Source organism: Salmo trutta, chromosome 6 (assembly GCF_901001165.1).
Source record: "Salmo trutta chromosome 6, fSalTru1.1, whole genome shotgun sequence".
Taxonomy (NCBI): Eukaryota; Metazoa; Chordata; class Actinopteri; order Salmoniformes; family Salmonidae; genus Salmo; species Salmo trutta.
The window spans coordinates 22268794-22291716 of NC_042962.1; the positions used below are offsets into that span (position 1 = coordinate 22268794).

The following is a 22923-nucleotide window of genomic DNA, read 5'->3' on the forward strand; positions in this document are numbered from 1 at the left end:
CTGGTCTTGCTTATTTACTGTCCCTCAGACACCGTGAGATGGTTTGACGTTTTGATTTCTATCCACCAATTTTATTAGTATCTAATGTGATTTATACATTCGCAATACGTGGATTATGATATTGTAAGCAATTGCAAACGTATAAATGTCAATGCATTTATAAGAATCTTCTTACAGTTTGCAATTAGCCTGCCGACACCATAGATAATGTACAAACATAACATGATGGCATTCTTGATTAAGAGCAACAGAGCCAATCACTGTATAGTATTTTTTTAACAATACTACTTCTCTCTGGGGGAATATCAGACTTTGAACGCCTGTTTTTCTGTCAGTGAATGCTTCTGCAATTTGCCACATATGATTGTGTTACCCTTTTACCTTTTAACTCAGTTTCACAGATGTTGACTGTGGAATTTGGTCATGTTTTAACACATTTCTGAACTGAGTTCTGAAACTGTTCAATTATTTTACTGGGTTATTTTATGTGTTACCTCATGCTGCCAATGGGCTATTGCCCTGCTGTGTTATAATTACTTAAATTGTGGGCTAGTAGCTGAAGTTATTGATGGATATGGCTTTGGACATAGCTTTTTAAGCTGTGTTTTACAACCCTCAAAAGAATGTCAAAAATGATTAAAAAAAATTATAATAATATTGATATTAAGATTTTCAGGTCTTTCCTACAAAAAATCCAAACTATAGGGAAGAGCTCATTAAATCTCAGGGAATTATAAAGATGAATGTTTGACAAATCAATCGTTTCATCCTATGCTGTGAACATACGGTACAAGTGCTCTCTAGACGTACATGCTGATATGGTGATTGCACACTGTGGCTATGTTACAGCATTGAGTTAACCTGAATAAGTTGTTGCATAAGAAGGCTTTTGATGAGCTATCTTGGTCCCCCTCAGGGTAAAGAGGCTATAGCTTACGGCTAAGATCTACTTCTCAAGTTTAGCTACTCTTCCTGGGGTCCACATAAAACGTGCAAATACATGACAAAGTACTGAACAGTAATAGACAAAAACATAAGATATTTAATTAAATTCAAAATAAACTAAAATAAGAGTTGTATATTGGAAAGACACCAAGAGACAACAAAAATACCATTTACAAACTTCATATATTCTTATATACAGAACAGTTCGATTAGATCTTAACAATATGTTTTTTAAAGCTAAACATGCTTTTTGACCAAGTAACCTCTGGTGGCAGAGCAGTCCACGATGACATGGCTTTATGTATAACTGAGCGATGCATTAAATCTGTTTTTGGTTTGGGTACCGTGAAGAAACCCATAGTGGCGTGTCTGGTGGGGTACGTCTGTTTTGAAGTGTATGCAAATAGATTATACTGGTGGTTAGGCATTTTCAACATAAATGTGTCTTAAAAAGACTATAAGTAGTCCATTTCTCCTCAACCATGAAAGACTATCATGTGTGTTGTTGATGTTAGTTCTGTGCGTGCAGTTAACGGCAATGTGTGGTGCTTTGTTTTGAGGGAGCTGAAGCTTTGCCGGGTCTGTCTGTGCTGCACCTGACCATTTTGCCGGACAGTAATCAAGATAAGAAAAGATCAGAGCCTGAATCTACAGATGATATTTGTGTCAAAAACAGACAAACTTTTTATAACAGACAAAACTCTCCCAATCTTCACAACTTTGTCAATATGACTTGACTATGATAACTGACCATCCAATGTTACACCTAGGAGATCAGCTTCTTTTACTTGTTCAACGGTCACACCCTTTATGCACAACTCTAAGAGAATGCTTTGCACCAAATGCAATGCTTTTGGTTTTGGATATATTTAAGACCAGTTAATCGTTAATTACATATTCTGACACTGACTGTAACTCCTTGCTAAGAGTGTGTGAGCTCACTTTCAGTAGGTGCTCATCCTCGGCACACGTAGTCGTTTTAGCTTCTTGTAAGACAAGTGGCAAATTATTTGCAACCAAAAAGAAAGAGTAACAGCCTGCGGCAACTGCCCTGAAGGATACCGTACTGTATCAAGTGCTGAAAGGCATCCAGATGTGTATTGACACCAGCAGAGGAATGTTTAAGTGACCCGACCATTCGAGTCCATCAAAAATACGACCTTAAATCAGTTCTAAAGTGTGTTGCCAACTTCCTCCAACTCCATGACTATTGCCTATCATTTTGTTTTCATCCTTGTCTCCTTGCTTATGCCTTAATTTCACTGTTGATTGGCTATCTGTAAACGCACTGAACAGCGTTCATCCTTAGTTATATTTAGTAATAGTAGGATACTCTAGATGCCTCGACAGAAGTTTACCATTCCACAAAATGCTGCGTATTTCTGAGCTTAATTGGTTTAGTGGATTAAGCGATTCCCTGGAGATTCCTGGAGCGAACCGTGCATAGTGTTGAGTTGAAATGATTGATGTTGTAAACTAAAGCTGTCAGGCAGTTTTGTCACAAGTTCAACTTGAATCTTAAACCCAACAGGAAGACACTGCCCATATGGTCTCTTAAAAAAAAAATCTAATAAGTCTGTACATCCTTTCAGCTGTTTTCCTTCCCTTATTCTCAGTCTCCCTGTCTGTGCCTCTCTCTCTCTGTCTCTCTCTCTGTCTCTCTCTCTGTCTCTCTCTCTGTCTCTCTCTCTCTCTCTCTCTGTCTCTCTCTCTCTCTCTCTGTCTCTCTCTCTCTCTGTCTCTCTCTCTGTCTCTCTCTCTCTCTCTGTCTCTCTCTCTGTCTCTCTCTCTGTCTCGCTCTCTGTCTCGCTCTCTGTCTCGCTCTCTCTCTGTCTCGCTCTCTCTCTGTCTCGCTCTCTCTCTGTCTCGCTCTCTCTCTGTCTCGCTCTCTCTCTGTCTCGCTCTCTCTCTGTCTCGCTCTCTCTCTGTCTCGCTCTCTCTCTGTCTCGCTCTCTCTCTGTCTCTCTCTCTCTCTGTCTCTCTCTCTCTCTCTCTGTCTCTCTCTCTCTCTGTCTCTCTCTCTCTCTCTCTGTCTCTCTCTCTCTCTCTCTGTCTCTCTCTCTCTCTCTGTCTCTCTCTCTGTCTCTCTCTCTCTCTCTCTGTCTCTCTCTCTCTCTGTCTCTCTCTCTCTCTGTCTCTCTCTCTCTCTCTGTCTCTCTCTGTCTCTCTCTGTCTCCTCTCTGTCTCTCTCTCTGTCTCTCTCTCTGTCTCTCTCTCTGTCTCTCTCTCTGTCTCTCTCTCTGTCTCTCTCTCTGTCTCTCTCTCTGTCTCTCTCTCTGTCTCTCTCTCTGTCTCTCTGTCTCTCTCTGTCTCTCTCTCTGTCTCTCTCTCTCTCTCTCTGTCTCTCTCTCTCTGTCTCTCTCTCTCTCTCTCTCTCTCTCTCTGTCTCTCTCTCTCTCTGTCTCTCTCTGTCTCTCTGTCTCTCTCTCTGTCTCTCTCTCTGTCTCTCTCTCTGTCTCTCTCTCTGTCTCTCTCTCTGTCTCTCTCTCTCTCTCTCTGTCTCTCTCTCTGTCTCTCTGTCTCTCTCTGTCTGTCCCTGTCTGTCCCTGTCTCTCTCTGTCTGTGCCTCTCTGTCTCTCTCTGTCTCTGTCCCTGTCTCTCTCTGTCTCTCTCTGTCTCTCTCTGTCTGTCCCTGTCTGTCCCTGTCTCTCTCTGTCTGTCCCTGTCTGTGCCTCTCTGTCTCTCTCTGTCTCTGTCTGTCTGTCCCTGTCTGTGCCTCTCTGTCTGTCTCTCTGTCTCTCTCTCTGTCTGTCTCTCTCTCTGTCTCTGTCTGTCTGTGCCTCTCTGTCTGTCTCTGTCTCTCTCTATCTCTGTCTGTGTGTGAGTTGAAAACAGATGAGTGAGAGACAACCATGTGTACAGCAACATGCCTCAGCTTGACTCTGCTCGTCTTCAGGGACTGTTTTCTTTATTTTTTTTCCTCTTTCTGTTCTCGTAGAGGCTTTGGTTTTTTTAAACATGTTGACTGTATAGCGCAGCTATGTAGCCCACTGTTCAGTAGCAGATGGTTGAAGCCAGTCTGTAAGTGAAGACAGCCAATTTCCCGCTTTGACTGACAGCAAGAGGTATGGTTATGTGGTCCTGGTCATGACAGGGAAGGACACACTCCTGGTTCCTGTAGCTCTGAAGTTTTTGTTGTACGTCCCTCTACACCAGGGAAGATGTATTCATATTGGCATCCTAATTTGGATAAAGGTCAATTATGCATCAGTGTTTCTTTTTGTAACATTCTTCTTTTTTTCGAAATACCTCGGAAGTTTTCTGTAATGGGATTCTCCTTCACAGTTAACCCCAGTGGGAATGTAGCGTCTCCACTCATCCAACACGATGGTGACAGACTATCAAGAAACAGATTTCTATTTTGGCCATGGACCATATCTTTTCAGGGATGTGTCTGAGTCAGCACTATGTTTTCCTAACCTCTGTGACAGCCAGGGCTGTCGTTTTTGGACAAGGACGCCGGGACATGTACTAACTGGGCCACCTGGCTTGTTGGCAGGGTACACGACGCAGGTTTGGAGGTTGAGGAGAGGGCAGCAGCAGCCCACCGCATCATGTCAAGTTAAACTCCTCTTTTTTTCACCATGTGTCTTACTGTCTCCCTTACAATTATTCTTGGGTGTGGCACAAAGATCCCTATAACATTTTCCAGAACTGAATGGAGACCGAATGTAGGCCAGTGTTTTGGAGGGAGGAAAACATTGTACAGCTATGCAGGCCAATGCACTAAATTACAATATGAGTCAAGCACTCAAGATCACGTTTAGTTGCCGTCCTTTTGTCCTGGTCACGTGACCTCTGTGTACCCATGCTGAAAGTGAAACCTGGCAGACAGGACTTTTCCCTGGTTAAGAGCCAGGCTGGCCTGAAGGTGATACATGTCGTTTTCACACAGCTCTGTCTCTAAGGATTACAGTCCTCTTTCTCTTCCTATCTTTCTTTCTCTCGCTCTCTGAGTGGCCTGGTTTTTCTCTCCGCATTGAAAACCTCGCGGCTCTTAGCCCAGCCAGATTACCAAACGGGCACGCGGGGCACGTGCCCTGGGGCCCCCGACCTCCAGGGGGCCCACACAACTCCCCCCTCTTTCAGCCAGGCAAAACGTGAACAAAAATCTCTGCCCCATGGCAAAAAGTGTAGAATTTCAGGAAACTGCTAAATGTTCTCTTAGCCTCATGACAAAATGTAGAATAGCATTAGAAAACTGCACATTTTTCTTTCAGCACTATGGGAAAAAAAATTGGGGGGGGGAGGGGCTGAGGTTGTTGCCCCGGGGGCCCCAAATGCTGTAATCCGGCTCTGAGACTTTGTCTCCCTATTGCTCTGTCTGTGATCTGGATATTGTCATTTTCAAACGCCACAACAATAGTTTCGGTTGACAATTACATTTAATCCTATTTACATAGCATTGTATCCCCAGCCTATTAACGTCACATTAAGATTAGCACGAGGGCATAACTCACTAAACTAACGCAGATGAATCCTTGTAGGGTCTGCCACCCCTGCTTTCAACACTTTATGCCACAATTATTGATAGACTCACCTGAATATGAAAGCACAATATGAAGGCCCCGGATGTGTGCAGATAGTAGATACAGTACCTTCAAAAAGTATTCACACCCCTTGAATTTTTCCACATTTTGTTGTTACAGTCTGAATTTAAAATGGATTAAATAAGTTTTTTTTTGGCACTGGCCCACACATAATAAATACACCATTCATGTCAAAGTGGAATAATGTTTTTAGACATTTTTACAAATGTAATAAAACATGTAAAGATGAAATGTCCCTTTTTGTTATGGCAAGCATAAATAAGTTCAGGAGTAAATATGTGCATAACAAGACACTAAGTTGCATTGACTTTATGATCAATAATAGTGTTTAACATGATTTTTTAATGACTGCCTCATCTCTGTAGCCCACACATACAATTATCTGTAAGGTTCCTCAGTCGAGCAGTGCATTTCAAACACAGATTAAACCATAAAGATCAGGGAGGTTTTGCAATTCCTCGCAAAGAAGGGAACCTATTGGTAGTTGGGGGGCAAAAGCAGACAGAATATTCCTTTGAGCATGGTGAAGTTATTCATTGCACATTGGATGGTGTATCAATACACACAGTCACTACAAAGATACATTTACGTCATTTAGCAGATGCTCTTATCCAGAGCGACTTACAAATTGGTGCATTCACCTTATGATATCCAGTGGAACAACCACTTTACAATAGTACATCTATTGACCCCGCTGTCCTGGCATCGTGAGGGAGCTTGTTCCACCATTGGGGTGACATACAGGCATCCTTCCTAACTCAGTTGCCGGAGAGGAAGGAAACCGCTCAGGGATTTCATAATGAGGACAATGGTGATTTTTAAACAGTTACAGAGTTTAATGGCTGTGATAGGAGAAAAACATTGTAGTTACTCCACAATGCTAACCTAATTGACAGAGTGAAAAGAAGAAAGCTTGTACAGAATAAAAATATTCCAAAACATGCATCCTGAAAATACTGCTAAAAATGTGGCAAAGCAAATAACATTTTTTGGTCCGGAATACAAAGTGTTACATTTGGGGCAAATCCTATATAACACATTACTGAGTATCACTCTGCATATTTTTTCAGCATGGTGGTGGTTGCATCATGCTACGGGTATGCTTGTAATTGTTAAAGACTGGGGAGTTTTTCAGGATAAGAAATAAACTGAATGGAGGAAAACCTGGTTCAGTCCACTTTCCACCAGACACTGGGAGAACAATTCACCTTTCAGCAGGAAAGTAACCTAAAACACACGGCCAAATGTACGCTAGAGTTGCTTACCAAGAAGACTGTGAATGTGGCCGAGTTATTGTTTAGACTTAAGTCTGCTTGAAAATATATGGCAAGACCCGAAAATGATTGTTTAGCAATGATCAACAACCAACTTGACAGAGCTTGAAGAATTAAAAAAAAAAGAATAATGGGCAAATATTGTACAATCCAGGTGAGCAAAGCTCTTAAAGGTTTACCCAGAAAGACTCACAGCCATAATCCTGTTGACTCAGGGGTGTGAATACTTATGTAAATGAGATCTGTATTTCGTTCTCAATAAATGTGTAAAAATGTCTAAACATATTTTCACTTTGTCATTATGGGGTATTGTGTGTAGATGGGTGAGAATTAAAAAAATATATATGTATATTGAATTCCGGCTGTAACACAACAAATTGTGTAATAAGTCAAAGGGTATGAATACTTTCTGAAGGCACTTTTAAGTGGTCTTGTTTATGTTGCAGTTTCCCAGTAAACATTTCAAGGAGAACCCTTAAAACACTAGAACAGGGTTCCCACAGTGATTTTTCTCCCCCCTCCCCCCTTTTCTGAGCCAAAAAATACACATTTTATATGTATGTATGTATAAAATGTTGTGTATTTTTTTTCTATAGGATTGGGGTCAGGACTTTGTGATGGCCACTCCAATACCTTGAATTTGTTGTCCTTAAGCCATTTTGCCACTACTTTGGAAGTATGCTTGGGGGTCATTGTTTATCTGGAAGACCCATTTGCGACCAAGCTTTAACTTCCTGACTGATATCTTGAAATGTTGCTTCAATATATCCACATAATTTTCCTGCCTCATGATGCCATCTATTTTGTGAAGTGCACCAGTCCCTCCTGCAGCGAAGCACCCCCACAACTTGATGCTGCCACCCCCGTGCTTCGCGGTTGGGATGGTGTTCTTCAGCTTGCAAGCCTCCCCCTTTTCCTCCCAACATAATGATGGTAATTATGGCCAAACAGTTCTGTTTTTGTTTCATCAGACCAGAGGACATTTTTCCAAAAAGTACAATCTTTGTCCCCATGTGCAGTTGCAAACCGTAGTCTGGCTTTTTTTATGGCAGTTTTGGAGCAGTGGCTTCTTCCTTGCTGAGCGGCCTTTCAGGTTATGTCGATGTAGGACTCGTTTTACTGTGGATATAGATGCTTTTGCACCTGTTTCCTCCAGCATCTTCACAAGGTCCTTTGCTGTTGTTCTGGGATTGATTTGCACTTTTCACACCAAAGTACGTTCATCTCTAGGAGACAGAACGCATCTCCTTCCTGAGCGGTATGGCGGCTGCGTGGTCCCATGGTGTTTATACTTGTGTACTATTGTTTATACAGATGAACGTGGTACCATCAGGCATTTTGAAATTGCTTCCGTGGATGAACCAGACTTGTGGAGGTCTCCAATTTTTTTTCTGAGGTCTTGGCTGATTTCTTTTGATTTTCCCATGATGCCAAGCAAAGAGGCACTGAATTTGAAGGTAGGCCTTGAAATACATCCACAGGTACACCTCCAATTGACTCAAATGATGTCAATTGACTCAAATTATGTCAATTAGCCTATCAGAATCTTCTAAAGCCATGACATCATTTTCTGGAATTTTCCAAGCTGTTTAAAGGCACAGTCAATTTAGTGTATGTAAACTTCTGACCCACTGGAATTGTAAAGTGAAATAATCTCTGTAAACAATTGTTGGAAAAATGACTTGTGTCATGGACAAAGTAGATGTCCTAACCGACTTGCCATTGTTACACAAGAAATTTGTGGACTCGAGTTTTAATGACTCTAACCTAAGTGTATGTAGACTTCCGACTTCAAACATGCATACATGCATACATGCATACATACATACATACATACATACATACATACATACATACATACATACATACATACATACAGTACCAATCAAATGTTTGGACACACCAACTCATTCAAGGGTTTTTCTTTATTTTTACCATTCTCTACATTGTAGAGTAATAGTGAAGACATCAACATGATGAAATAACACATGGAATCATGTAGTAACCAAAAAAGTGTTAAGCAAATCTAAATATATTTGAGGTTGTTCAAAGTAGCCACCCTTTGCTTTGATGACAGCTTTGCACACTCATGGCATTCTCTCAACCAGCTTCATGAGGTAGTTACCTGGAATGCATTTCAATTAACCTCTCTGGGCTAGTCAACAGCCAGTGGAATCCCGTGGCGCGATATTCAAATACCTTAGAAATGCAATTACTTCAATTTCTCAAACATATGACTATTTTACACCATTTTAAAGACAAGACTCTCGTTAATCTAACCACACTGTCCGATTTCAAAAAGGCTTTACAACGAAAGCAAAACATTAGATTATGTCAGCAGAGTACCCAGCCAGAAATAATCAGACACCCATTTTTCAAGCTAGCATATAATGTCACAAAAACCAAAACCACAGCTAAATGCAGCACTAACCTTTGATGATCTTCATCAGATGACACTCCTAGGACATTATGTTATACAATACATGCATGTTTTGTTCAATCACGTTCATATTTATATCAAAAACCAGCTTTTTACATTAACATGTGACTAGCATGTGACTAGCATTCCCACCAAACACTTCGGTGAATTTACTAAATTACTCACGATAAACGTTCACAAAAAACATAATTATTTTAAGAATTATAGATACAGAACTCCTTTATGCAATCGCGGTGTCCAATTTTAAAATAGCTTTTCGGTGAAAGCACATTTTGCAATATTCTGAGTAGATAGCCCGGCCATCACAGGCTAGCTATTTTGATACCCACCAAGTTTGGTACTCACCAAACTCAGATTTACTATAAGAAAAATTGGATTACCTTTGCTGTTCTTCGTCAGAATGCACTCCCAGGACTTCTACTTCAATAACAAATATTGGTTTGGTTCCAAATAATCCATAGTTATATCCAAATAGCAGCGTTTTGTTCGTGTGTTCAAGACACTATCCGAAGGGTAAAGAAGGGTGACGCGCCCGCACGTTTCGTGACAAAAGATTTCAAAATATTCCATTACCGTACTTCGAAGCATGTCAAACGCTGTTTAAAATCAATTTTTATGCGATTTTTCTCGTAAAAAAGCGATAATATTCCGACCGGGAGTCTTTGTTTTCGTTCAAAGACTGAAAATGTAAACATGGAGTCGTCTCGTGCATGCGCGCACCAGTCTCATTGTTCTCAGATCGACCACTTACCAAATGCGCTACTGTTTTTCAGCCATGGCCTGCAAAGTCATCATTCAACGTTCTGGCGCCTTCTGAGAGCCTATGTGAGCGTTAGAAAATGTCACGTTACAGCAGAGATCCCCTGTTTTGGATAGAGATGACAAAGAAGGCCAAGAAATGGTCAGAGAGGGCGCTTCCTGTTTGGAATCTTCTCAGGTTTTGGCCTGCCAAATGAGTTCTGTTATACTCACAGACACCATTCAAACAGTTTTAGAAACTTTAGGGTGTTTTCTATCCAAATAAAACAATTATATGCATATTCTAGTTACTGGGCAGGAGTAGTAACCAGATTAAATTGGGTACGTTTTTTATCCGGCCGTGCAAATACTGCCCCTATCCCCAACAGGTTAACAGGTGTGCCTTGTTAATTTTGGGAATTTCTTTCCTCCTTAATGCATTTGAGCCAATCAGTTGTTGTGACGTGGTATACAGAAGATAGCTGTATTTGGTAAAAGACCATGTCCATATTATGGCAAGAACAGCTCAAGTAAGTAAAGAGAAATGACCGTCCATCATTACTTTATAACATCAAAGTCAGTCAATCTGGAAAATTTGCAGTCGCAAAAACTGGCTTTCATGAGGATGACCACAGGAAAGGAAGACCCAGAGTTACCTCTGCTGCAGAGGTTAAGTTCATTAGAGTTAACTGCACCTCAGATTGCAGCACAAATAAATGCTTCACAGCGTTCAAGTAACAGACACATCTCAACATCAGCTGTTCAGAGGAGACTGCGTGAATCAAGCCTTAATGGTCGAATTGCTGCAAAGAAACCACTCCTAAAGGACACCAATAAGAAGAAGAGGCTTGCTTAGGCCAAGAAACACGAGCAATGGACGTTAGACAGGTGGAAATCTGTCCTTTGTCTGGAGTCCACATTTGAGATTTTTGGTTCCAACCGTGACACAGACGATGAAATCCACATGTGTGGTTCCCACCATGAAGCATGGAGGAGGAGGTTTGGTGGTGCTTAGCTTCTGACACTGTGTGATTTGTGTTTAAAATTCAGGCACACTTAACCAGCATAGCCATTCCGTCTGGTTTGCGCTTAGTGGGACTATCATTTGTTTTTCAACAAGACAATGACCCAACACACCTCCAGGCTGAGTAAGGGCTATTTGACCAAGAAGGAGAGTGATGGAGTGTTGCATCCAGATGACCTGGACTCCACAATCAGCCAACCTCAACCCAATTGAGATGGTTTGGGATTGAGTTGAACCGCAGAGTGAAGGAAAAGCAGCCAACACGTGCTCAGCATATGTGGGAACTCCTTCAAGACTTTTGGAATAGCATTCCTCATGAAGCTGGTTGGTAGAATGCCAAGAGTGTGCAAAGCTGTCATCAAGGCAAAGGGTGGCTACTTTGAAGAATATAAAATATATTTTGATTGCTTAACACTTTTTGAATTTGTTTTTTATTACTATATGATTCCACGTGTTATTTTATAGTTCTGATGTCTTCACTATTATTCTACAATGTAGAAAATGGGACTTGCTTCTATTCAGACACAAGCATTAGTGAGGTCAGGCACTGATGTTGGACGATTAGATCTGGCTCGCTGTCGGTGTTCCAATTCATCCCAGAGGTGTTCAAGGTTGAGGTCAGGGCTCTGTGCAGGCCAGTCAAGTTCTTCTACACCGATCTCGACAAGCCATTTCTGTATGGGCCTCGCTTTGGGCACAGGGACATTGTCATGCTGAAACAGGAAAGGTCCTTCCCCAAACTGTTGCCACAAAATTGGAAGCATAGAATCGTCTAGAATGTCATTGTATGCTGTAGCGTTTAGATTTCCCTTCACTGGAACTAAGGAGCCTAGTGTGTATGTGTGTTGTTGGACATAAGAATTTAATCACCAAGAAATCAGCTCAAAGGTGACTGAATAGTACAAGATGAGGAGCAGTTTACAACAGGACGGTGACTCTGAATAGTATCACTTGTGTTGGACTGGTCTTCGCTCACACTTGGTTTAGCATTCTTTTCAAAACCAATAAAAATCCATTTAAGTAACCATTGTTTGAATTGGCAGTTTTCTGTATTACTGTTGAATTATTTCCAAAAGGACACTTTAAAACATTTTTAGATCCCCTCTACAACGTTCCCCTTTGTGTCCCTTTCCTGACATACTGATGGAATTTTTAATTGCACAACGACAGTTTCTCAAGGTCAGGAAGACCTTTTTTAGCTTTTCAACCTGCCTCCCATCTGCCCCAGTGGAGAACAAGGAAACGAATAATGGACTTATCCTGCTGCTGAGTTCAGAAAGCGGCAACAACTTAAAACGCAGATTTAAAGTTGCAACTCTACGGAAGTTTATTTTAATTGTAGTTATTGTAACTTCTCTTGCACTTATCTGTTGAACTTGCTCAGTCTCCCAGATGTGTTGTGTTGTGGTTCTGTTTTTCACAGCTTTCCTTGTGCATATTTTTGCCCCTCTGGGTGTGGTCGCATTTTCCCTCGCCCTCGATGATGCAATACACATAGATACGAATGTTGTAGGCTATTACGGTCTGTGAAAACACAGCTCTTGTTTGAAGAGCCCGTATATTTTATGGGTGCCGGTTTATTTTGATATGGATTGAATGTACTATTTATAGCTCACCTTTTAGTTCCCTTCCTCATTGGGTATCTTATCTAATCTCAGGCAAACCAGACAGAGACATTTACCAGGGTCAGCCATTGTTTCTGGATTATAGATGAATGCCCTGACAGTTTGCACGTGTCGTTGGTGTAGCCTCACCCTGAGTGGGGTTACCAAAAAAACCGGATGCATCTGTTTTTCAGGGGAAATGGAAAGAAACCTGTAGCGGAACTTCCGCTTTTGGATGTTAACAAGGCGACACTCCATCTTCTCCACATTTACAGGATTGGTTTAACAGTGCAGAAGAGAACCTCCCTTGACAGTTTTCTTATCACGACCAGGAAGGAAGAAAGAAATTCTGCTCAGGCGTTTCTTTTACGTCTGCTGTGTTAGGTTTAATTTAATAGTTTTTTAAAATTATTATTATTTTTTTTACCTGTATTTAGCTAGGCAAGTCAGTTAAGAAGAAATTCTTATTTACAATGACGGCCTAGGAACAGTGGGTTAACTGCCTTGTTCAGGGACAGAACAACAGATTTTTACCTTGTCAGCTCGGAGATTCGATCTAGCAACCTTTCGCTTACTGGCCCTACGCTCTAACTACTAGGCTTGCTGCCTTCAAGGTTAGTGTAGTCTTGGATGTTGCTTTGTGGTCTTTGCCTAAAGAAAAAAACTATGGAAGATGATCACTGGATCAGGAGATGGCTGAGTCTAGGCTAAAACACGTGTTCCTGCATGTTAGCTTTGGGCCCTACGTAGCCTTGCGGCCAGATTACCGGCATCACTGTAGTAATCTCTTTTCCACTGGCTTTACGTCTCTTCTATCACATCCTGGACCTCTGGGCAAGTCCATCCACATCAATACAGCCTACAAAGCACTTCTCCTCTGCTGCCCAAGTTCTGTCTTATCTCAGCCGACGCTTCCTATCTCATTCAGCTGTCAATACGTCCCACAAAGCAGTCCTTGTAGTGAGGCCGATGACCTTGCCTCTGCGTGACCTTGCCTCTGACCTTGCCAGAGCAGTCCTTGTAGTGAGACCATCTGTGGAGGTGTATAACTGCGCTGTGTAATGTTTTCAACCTTGTTTTTTTTTGGTCAGAATGGGTGAAACGCTCATCCCTGGCGATGGCTGATTTTCTTTAGGTTTTTATTGATTGTTGCTTACCACCATGTCTCAAACGTGTGTCCCCATTCAGCATGCAACAGATTGCTGCAATGCATGCAATGTTACCTATTTCATACATCGTCAGCATTGTGTGTAACTTGGTCTTGTGCAGAGAGCAGTAGGAGGTGGGAAATTGAGGACAATAAAGTCAATTCTACATTATTTTCATACATGTGGCATGTCATTCCAGAACATTTCAACACTTCCATGGTAGTATTTATTTTTGTATATTTTTTTCTTTACAGGGCTATGCCATTTTTCTGGTATTCCTGCCATTTTTCTGCCAGATTTTCCAGGCACTTCTCCCTCCAGGATATGAGGATGTGCTAAAGCAAATCTGACTGTCAGCTGTAGAGGGGAGCAGTACATTTCCCGGGAGCTACGCTGCCTGTCGCTGTCTTGTCTTGTTTCAGAGGAGAATGTTCTGACTTGTTCCCGCATAGCAACGCTAGAAGTGTTATCCCTGTTATTTGACCTCTGAGAAGCTTGTGCTACAAGAGGTCAGACTTTGTCGCTCAAAAGGAAAATGGCTTGGGTTTGGTAAGAGTGATATCATTTGATAGGCTGCGCTGTCACCTCCTCTTATTAAAAAAACCCAGGTCTAAGATACTCTCCATGCCCCCAGTCTTACCACTCTTTTGTCCAGTTGTAGCTTGAGGAAAAATGTGCTAACTATGACTGATATGTGGTTGTCTCAACTAGCTATCTTAAGATGAATGCACAAACTGTACGTCGCTTGGATAAGAGCATCTGCTAAATTACTCAAATGTAAATGTAGCTTCCACCCGTAACAGTGCTCTTGGGTGTAGGGCCTGGGCCACACAGTTTGTCCTGATCCTGGAAGTGTCTTCCCCCAGGGAGGGAGTCTGGGCCTTTCCATCCTGTTCATGGTGCCTCCAAGCAGCAGTTGTCCCCGTCAGCCAACCAGCCCGCCCGACGCCCTGTTTGAATGTAAATACTTTAGAAAAGGCATCATTCCTTTTCTCTTCCTTGATGTGAGTCATTTATCTGGCTTGACTGGATAGTGGTGAAAGGATGCATTTTAGATGTTATTGAACCAGGCCCAAGTCCCACCCTCGTCTCGTAACCTTCTATTGCTGATCCCTCACTTACCAGAGGAAACCAGCCAAACACGCTGGTGGACTTCCACTCCCTACTGCACTGTTCCAGAGCTGTAGGCTTTCACTTTATGATCACTGTAGTTTGCTTTTCTTATCTTAGTATGTTGTCTTTTAAAAGGAGCTGTGGTGCATTTTTGGTTTCTTTATTTATGCCATCCGTGAAACTTTGTCTACTACATTCCAGTTTAGGTAACAGGGCCGTAACTACACATGGGGACAGAGGTCCGGACCGCTGTAATCTTTTAATCATTTGAAAAGAAAGTATTATTCCAATATATATTTTGTACACAAAGAAAATCAATTGCGTCTAAAACATCTAAATATTTCTCCCAGCGCTTATTCTTGGTCTGACTGAGTTGTAATCTCGCTGGCCTCGTTGCAAACGAGTGGAATCATGAACAGTGATTTGTTTGCCTGCGTCCCCCGGATTTGCTTTTTTAGCAGCACATCCACCACTCTCTCAAACGGTTAACTCTGCCTTATTGCAGCACAGGCCAAGAGCCTGACGTGAAATGAGCTACCTCAGCTTGGAGTCAGGTGAAGTTGGCAAATGGAGATGCTGCTGACCGTGTGTTTGCGAGATGCAGTGGTGTGTCCAGGAAATCTGATTGCCCCCCCCCCCAGTTTGGCTGGCGCTTAGCCGAAATTGGCTAGCCGACCCGAAACAAGTGTACTGTTTGTCAATTTGAGACATCGCAGTCAGTATACTTTTCCTCAAAATAACCAGAATTAAGTTAAGATAACTCAAGAAATCTGTCACCAGACGCGATCACGACACACGGGTTAAAATATCAAAACGAACTCTGAACCAACTAAATTAATTTGGGGACAGATCAAAAAGCAATAAACATTTATGGCAATTAAGCCAGCTGGCTTGCTGTTGCTAGCTAATTTGTCCTGGGATATAAACATTGGGTTGTTATTTTACCTGAAATGCACAAGGTCCTCTACTCCGACAATTAATCCACAGATAAAATGGTAAACCGAGTTTGTTTCTAGTTATCTCTCCTCCTTCAGGCTTCTTCTTCTTTGGACTTTATATGGCGGTTGGCAACCAACTTTAAGGTGTGTTACCACTACCAACTGGAGTATGGACCTCAGTTAATCTTCCAATCACCCACATGGGTATATGCTCCTAAAAACCAATGAGGAGATGGGAGAGGAAGGATTTGCAGCGCTTCAAGCGTCACAATAGAACCAAGTTCTATTTTAATTTACTACTGGCTACTTTCACCCTTAATTTAGACATGTTTCTTCTTACAATTGCCAACATTTGGTAGGCCATATTATAATTTCCAACATTTGGTAGGCCATATTATAATTTCCAACATTTGGTAGGCCATATTATAGTTTCCAACATTTGGTAGGCCATTTGTTTGTCAACCTATAGTTAGATACATGCAGCTTCTCTTCTGTCACAACTTGTTGCCCCAGAAGACTAAAGTAGTGCCCACCAGAATCGATTTAAAATGAATGTATTAATCTAGCTAACACAGGTAAAGTTGTCTGTTTTTGTTTAGGGACCCGTGAGAAAATGCAATGTCTCCAAACAGTTGACAGATTGGGACTGTGCATCAGTTTGACCGGTCTGAAGGAATTGAAAAGCTGAGAAAACAACTGAACATGTTTCTGATAAGACTACAGCTGGTCTTGGGTATATATTTTGTTATGTGGTCTGCTTGCTTAAGTGTCAAAGATATACACGTTAGATTCACATTTTCTCAAGAGATGCTTAAAGTAAGAAATAATATTTCTCCACTACTCACCCGAGACAAAATTAACATTTGTTATATAATTTCACTGCAAGAAATGCATAATTCTGCAGGAGTTAATATATTACACTACATGTAAGAGGTTATAGGCCTATAGTCAGTGTCCATACTTAAGTTACTATTCCATTTAACCTATATACTTAAATGAGGAATACTCTGTTTATTGATGACTACAGGGATACTCATGAGCGGGATATCAAAGGTGCATGTAAACAGCTTATCCTGAGTTAGACCTTAAGCGGGATATGAGCTACTATCCGGAATAATGTGCGCATGTAAATTTGGTCATTCTCCAAGTTAGCGCCTGAGTTGAATGCCCATGAACAAGGATGACTGAGAAGTGTATTTTTTATTTGTTTTATTTTATACAGACATGGATATCTGAAGATGCAGTTGTAAGAAATGTGCACTTGCTATTCAGTTATTTGCCTTGTCAACACCCACAATGCCTTAGCAGCCCACTGGCTAACCAGACCCCACACTACAGTCTCCTCGACAGGTAGAGATTGGGTCATTTTAGCCCAATTAATTTTTTTCACTCTATTTTTCACAAGGCCTAATCCCTATAGAGCATCCCTTTTCATACAGCGACTCGTAAAACAATCCACTTGGTCGACCACCCCATGACATGTCTACAGAACCGTCTCCTTACTTTCATGTTACGGTCTACCCTACATCTTTCTTTTATGGGATACAGAGGATATAGTTTGTAACCTCTTTGGCATATAACCACACAACGCTAGCTCTCTACATTAAATTTAATTTCCCTGAAATGCTATCGGATTTCTTTTTTTTTTTTTTTACAGCATATTTGCTGATTTCAATAGAGGCCCAGCGCAGCTATCTGCATACATAATTTCTCACAGGAATGGTGGAGAAGGAAAAAAATTGAGAGAAGATAATGGTTTATGGATTTTGCATGTGTAATGCCATCACCTCCGCGTTGGGATGTTGTATCTGAGTGACACTGAGACTTCTCTTCTGCTCCATAAACTCTCGAATGCAATGGATTGAGCTAAGTTTAGCAGTACTGTCAGTATAGAGACGTAGAACCAGTCATTTTTAGGGGGATTTGAACCGACTTCAGGGCATTTCACCTTTTGACATGGAAAAGAATGAATGGGTTTTCACTGGGAGTTCAAAACTTTGGGAGTACTGCTGTATAAATCAGCAATTAATTATACATTGAAGTAGTAGCAAAGTGCAGTCAAAAATGGCCTATATGTGAAGTGATCCATTTTCACTCCCTAGAGCATCAGTTCAGGAATGCTGTCATATGCATTCCCGCTAGCGTTTATGTAGGAAACGATGTGTGTGCATGTTTCTGGGGGGGGGGGGGGGTTAAATGCGGAAGACACATTTCAGTTGAAGCCATTTAGTTGTGCAACTGACTAGGTATCCCCCTTTCTTCAGGTTGAAGCTCTTCAGCCAACATTCACTTTGTGTTTAGCTGTGTATGCTGATGGAAGTATTCAATTATAGTATTGAAAGTGTTCCTGGGATTGTGTGCGTGTGTGTGTGTGTGTGTGTGTGTGTGTGTGTACTCTCCAGATGGCCTTTGGCTCTGTCACTGCTCTGTGGAAGAGTCTCCCTTCATTCCTAGAGGCTGTTATCATGCAACACATCTGTTACTTTCATTCCCTTCAAAACACGCAGTTTGAGTCAACCCACTACTTCTCTGGTTGTAAACCAGCGGGTGCAACCAGGCTTTAGTCACACCGGCTGTGATACAAAGCTGATCTTATGCCCAGACAAATGACTATCAGACTCACAACTTAAAACTTAAAAAAAAAAAAAACTCAGTTGGTAGAGCATGGCGCTTGTAACGCCATGACAGGTCGTCATTGTAAATAAACATTTATTCGTAATTGACTTACCTGTGTAAGGTGAATTATTTTTTACAACTTTTTCTTCGTTTTTTTTTTACAAAATTGTGGGTTCGATTCCCGTGGCCACCCATAAAAATGTATGCATGCATGACTAAGTCACTTTGGATAAAAGCTTCTGCTAAATGGCATAGATGGCGTACTTCCACCTTTTTCCCTCCGAGTATTCACTCTGTCAGGGTTTGAACTCCTATTTCTTTCTCCCCGCCCCCACCTCATACCGCAGCCTGTGTATCAAAGCCCAGTGTTTACCCCCAGGCAGTGCTCTTCGGACTTTGATTTATGATTGAGCAGTGTAGGGCATGCAACAAAGATCAAACGTTTTTTTTTGCCCCAAGATTTCACTCAAGTGAGCTTGAAAGAGTCACAGGCATGAAAATGAAGCGCAGGTGGCCAACGTGCCAAATGTTCACACACCCCAATCGGCTTAAAAATGGATGTCAATTCAATTAATCCTTTGATGTTTTTCCTGAATCTTCTAATGCGCCTAAGACACCAGGGTTCTGGGGAATAAGCCTTTTGTCGAATGTCGATCTGACTGTAACGTTGTGCGTCTCCCTCTCGCTCCCTCTAGGCCTCAGACAAGAGAAAAGCTCTGGAGGAGACCAAAGCCTACACCACCCAGTCTCTGGCCAGCGTGGCCTACCAGATCAATGCCTTAGCCAACAATGTGCTGCAGCTGCTGGACATCCAGGCCTCGCAGCTGCGCCGAATGGAGTCCTCCATTAACCACATCTCTCAGGTCAGATCGGAGTCTCTCTTTCATACACACACGCACGTACATATACTGTATGTATGTGTAAGGCCTCTTTCTGTAGTGACTAAGGTGCCTTTTATTGATTTAACTGTGTGACTGACCGTGTGTTTGTATAAATTATTGATGCTCCATCCCTCCCTGTGTGTGTTGCTCTTTCTCTCTCACTTACACCCTCTCACGCTCTCTACTTTATGGCTGCGAGTGCAGTCTCACCCTGATTGATCATCTCACTGTTGCCCCTTTGCCTCACCCTGTTATTCCAAACTATGCCTGAGGCCACAGGCCAGGCCACGGCCATTTGGAGGAGGTAAATCCGCCCGTTCATCCAATTTAAGTCATTAAGGACTCGGCTCAAACAAAGGGACCAAGGACAAATGCCAGCGCACCATGGGCTAGAACTGGGAAATGTAGACCAATGGGCCGAACCCTACATCATACCGTAGACTCATGCTTGGGAGTGTGGAAATGATGCAACCGTTTAGTCATAGCCTTCAGGTCAAGTCTGGTTGGAATCGTGGTTGACAGGTTGCTTTTCTTTCATGGAGCAGGAGAATAGAGAAGACACCTTTCCTCTATGTCCGAAATGTCCCAATGATTAAGGTAAGGTTACGACTCTGAAGTCTCTGATTTAACAATTCTCAGAAATGTAGATCTCAATAGAGTGAAAGGTAAAAAAAAAAAAAACTAGATGGGGAGAAGTGTAGGAGGTGAGGGAGAGCGAGATGGAGGTGAGGGAGAGCGAGATGGAGGTGAGGGAGAGCGAGATGGAGGTGAGGGAGAGCGAGATGGAGAATGAGCGAGTCGGTGGAAGACCGAGGTTGACCGAGAAACGGAGACAAAGAAAGAACACATGAACAGTCATGGACATGAGTCAATACTCACAGATGGCACACAGCTGACATCTATGTCACCAAAACTCCATTCCGTCCGTGTCTCCATGACAGCGATCCCAGCCATCCCTGACGGTCATGAACCGGCAGAGGCAAAGAGAGCATGATATTTGTTGAGCATGTTCACCAGAGAGAAAATACTCATTCACTGCACTGGTTTGACTGAGTTGCTAAGCACAGCCTGCCACTCTGAAATGGGAAAAAAGCAAACAAGACTTAACAGACAACAAATCACCCGTTGCACTTTTGACCCGCCTTCATTGTGTAAATACTATTATTTTCCCATCAGTTTCACTGTATTGACAAAAACAGGGGTTTCTCATGTCTTTAGTTGCCATAGCATTGTGTGGTGTTGGTAACCATGGCAATATCTGGGTTGTTAGATGAGGGCATGCGGGGTCATGGTGGTTTAGGTGTTGGTTTGTAAACAAGCATATTCCTCAACGAGTGGACGTATAGATATGAATGGTTAGTATAGCATGCCCTTCTCTGAACGATACCAGTATGGTGATACTCGTTCGTATCGTGGTAAGGAAAGTTCTTTAGGAAAACAGCCCTAATGTTGGAAACTAATGTTGTTATCCAGAGTCACATTTATTTTCCCAGCTATAGCACACACTATTTTACATACAGCAGGTTTTTATAGGACCAAAGAGTTTAGTCTGCTTTGTGTTTTCATTTTTGCCATGGAAAACATACTATCTTATTTCTCTTGCTAATTAACTAGATTAATAGCTAGTCATGATAAGCCTTGTTTCTCTCTCTCTCTGTGTCTGGCTCTCTGTGTCTGGCTCTCTGTGTCTGGCTCTCTGTGTCTGGCTCTCTGTGTCTGGCTCTCTGTGTCTGGCTCTCTGTGTCTGGCTCTCTGTGTCTGGCTCTCTGTGTCTGGCTCTCTGTGTCTGGCTCTCTGTGTCTGGCTCTCTGTGTCTGGCTCTCTGTGTCTGGCTCTCTGTGTCTGGCTCTCTGTGTCTGGCTCTCTGTGTCTGACTGACTGACTCTCTGTGTCTGACTGTGTCTGTGTCTTACTGTGTCTGACTGACTGTCTGTCTGTAACATTTAAGATGACGGGGGACTATTATTTTTGGGGGGCATACTAATGACACTCAAATTTTCCCTATACCTATCATAACCTAGCCTATGTATGAAAAGTTTACAATGTAGTTGCGCAAGTTGAGAGAGAGATTTTAGTAATCAATGTGACACGTTCAAAACTGCCTTGCACACTCTTGCCTGCATCTAGCTGATCTAGGGTGTAATCCTGATTGCAAACGGGAGTTTCTATTGGACATATTCAGGTACGTTAATACGCCGTTTCGTTTGCTCCAGTTTAAACGGTTTTCAACAGAATTGGCAGAATGAATACTCCCCTGATCGAACACAGTTCACTTTCATAGCAGCCAGATACAAACAGCTTGATCATTTTGCTCGTTGTCGAATTCCTTCTCTCATCTACATGCTCTCCTCCTCTCACCTTTTCCCTTTGCTTGTGGACTTCAGGGCACAACACATCAGCTGTCTGTGACCAGGCGAAAAAATCTTTCCAAGCCAGACCTTCATATCATAACTGCTACACACAGCCTACGTCGTTGTCACCATATTAGTTAACTTCATAACATAGCTACTAGAAGGCGTAATTAAACCTGCTACAATCATGCAGTACAGTCAGAAAGCAGTTTATAAAACCATTTATAAAACCAAAGGCTTACCTTGACTTGGAAGAGTACCAGTGTTGGATAGCCATAGCCAACTAGGTAACATAGCATCCCTCTCTGTTTGAGTCGGGTGTCTGAGTAGGCTAAGCTAGCTAGCTGCATTCGCTAGCTAAGTGAAAGTGGGGGATTTTTTTATATATATAAAAATCTCTTGCTCTCTCTTGCTTCTGAATTTTTAAAGAAATGAATTTGTTCAAAACTGTTCTATGGTCTTTCTCTCTCTTTGAGTCAACTACTCACCACATTTGATGCACTGCAGTGCTAGCTAGCTGTAGCTTATGCTTTCAGTACTAGATTAATTCTCTAATCCTTTGATTAGGTGGACAACATCAGTTCATGCTGCAAGAGCTCTGATTAGGTTGGAGGACGTCTTCGGGAAGTTGTCAAAATTACTGTGTAAGTCTATGGAAGGGGGGGAGACCCATGAGCCTCCTAGGTCTTGTATTGAAGTCAATGTATTAAGGGGAGGACAGAAACTAGCTGTCCTCTGGCTACACCATGATGCTACCCAACAGAATGCTGTTGAGGCTACTGTAGACCTTCATTGCAAAAGAGTTTTAATCAATTATTTGGTGACGTGAATATATTTAGTATAGTTTTATCTAAAATGACTAACTTTTAAACATTACCCTATTTTTATTAAATTCACTGAGGAGTGTGGTTATCTCCCTCCTACTCTGAGGAGCCTCCACTGCTCTCTTTGGGATATTGATAGCTAGGAATGATGTGTAGACTGAACTAGAATGATATCCCTGTCCAGTCGCTGTGGATTGATGTCCAATCTCTGTGGTAATAATCGAGTTAGTGCTAGGATCCACAAGCTGTGGCTGTTTTTATCGCTCTCTTGTCCTGTTCAGAGATGGATCATTATAAAAACTAGCGCCGAGTTCACTCCCAGCTCGCGGGCAGACTGGAGAATAGCCCTGCTTACGTTCTGGTGGTGAATGGGAAATGAGGAGGAAAGACTGCGACACATTGCAAGCTCTTTTTTTTAAAAGCTGAAGTGTGTGTGAGTGATTTCTCAGAACCTATGTAAGCTATCAGGAAATGGAC

General features: G+C 42.1%; 1 protein-coding gene across 17 annotated transcripts in view; it reads left to right on the forward strand.

Annotated features, from left to right (window-relative positions):
* LOC115195663 (abl interactor 1) overlaps positions 1–22923 on the forward strand; it is a 70041-nt gene that overhangs the window by 687 nt on the left and 46431 nt on the right. For all 17 annotated transcript variants that reach the window (XM_029755754.1, XM_029755758.1, XM_029755759.1 and 14 more), the window contains exon 2: positions 19086–19253. In XM_029755754.1, coding sequence (XP_029611614.1) covers positions 19086–19253 — 168 coding nt within the window. The remainder of the gene's footprint in view (positions 1–19085; positions 19254–22923) is intronic.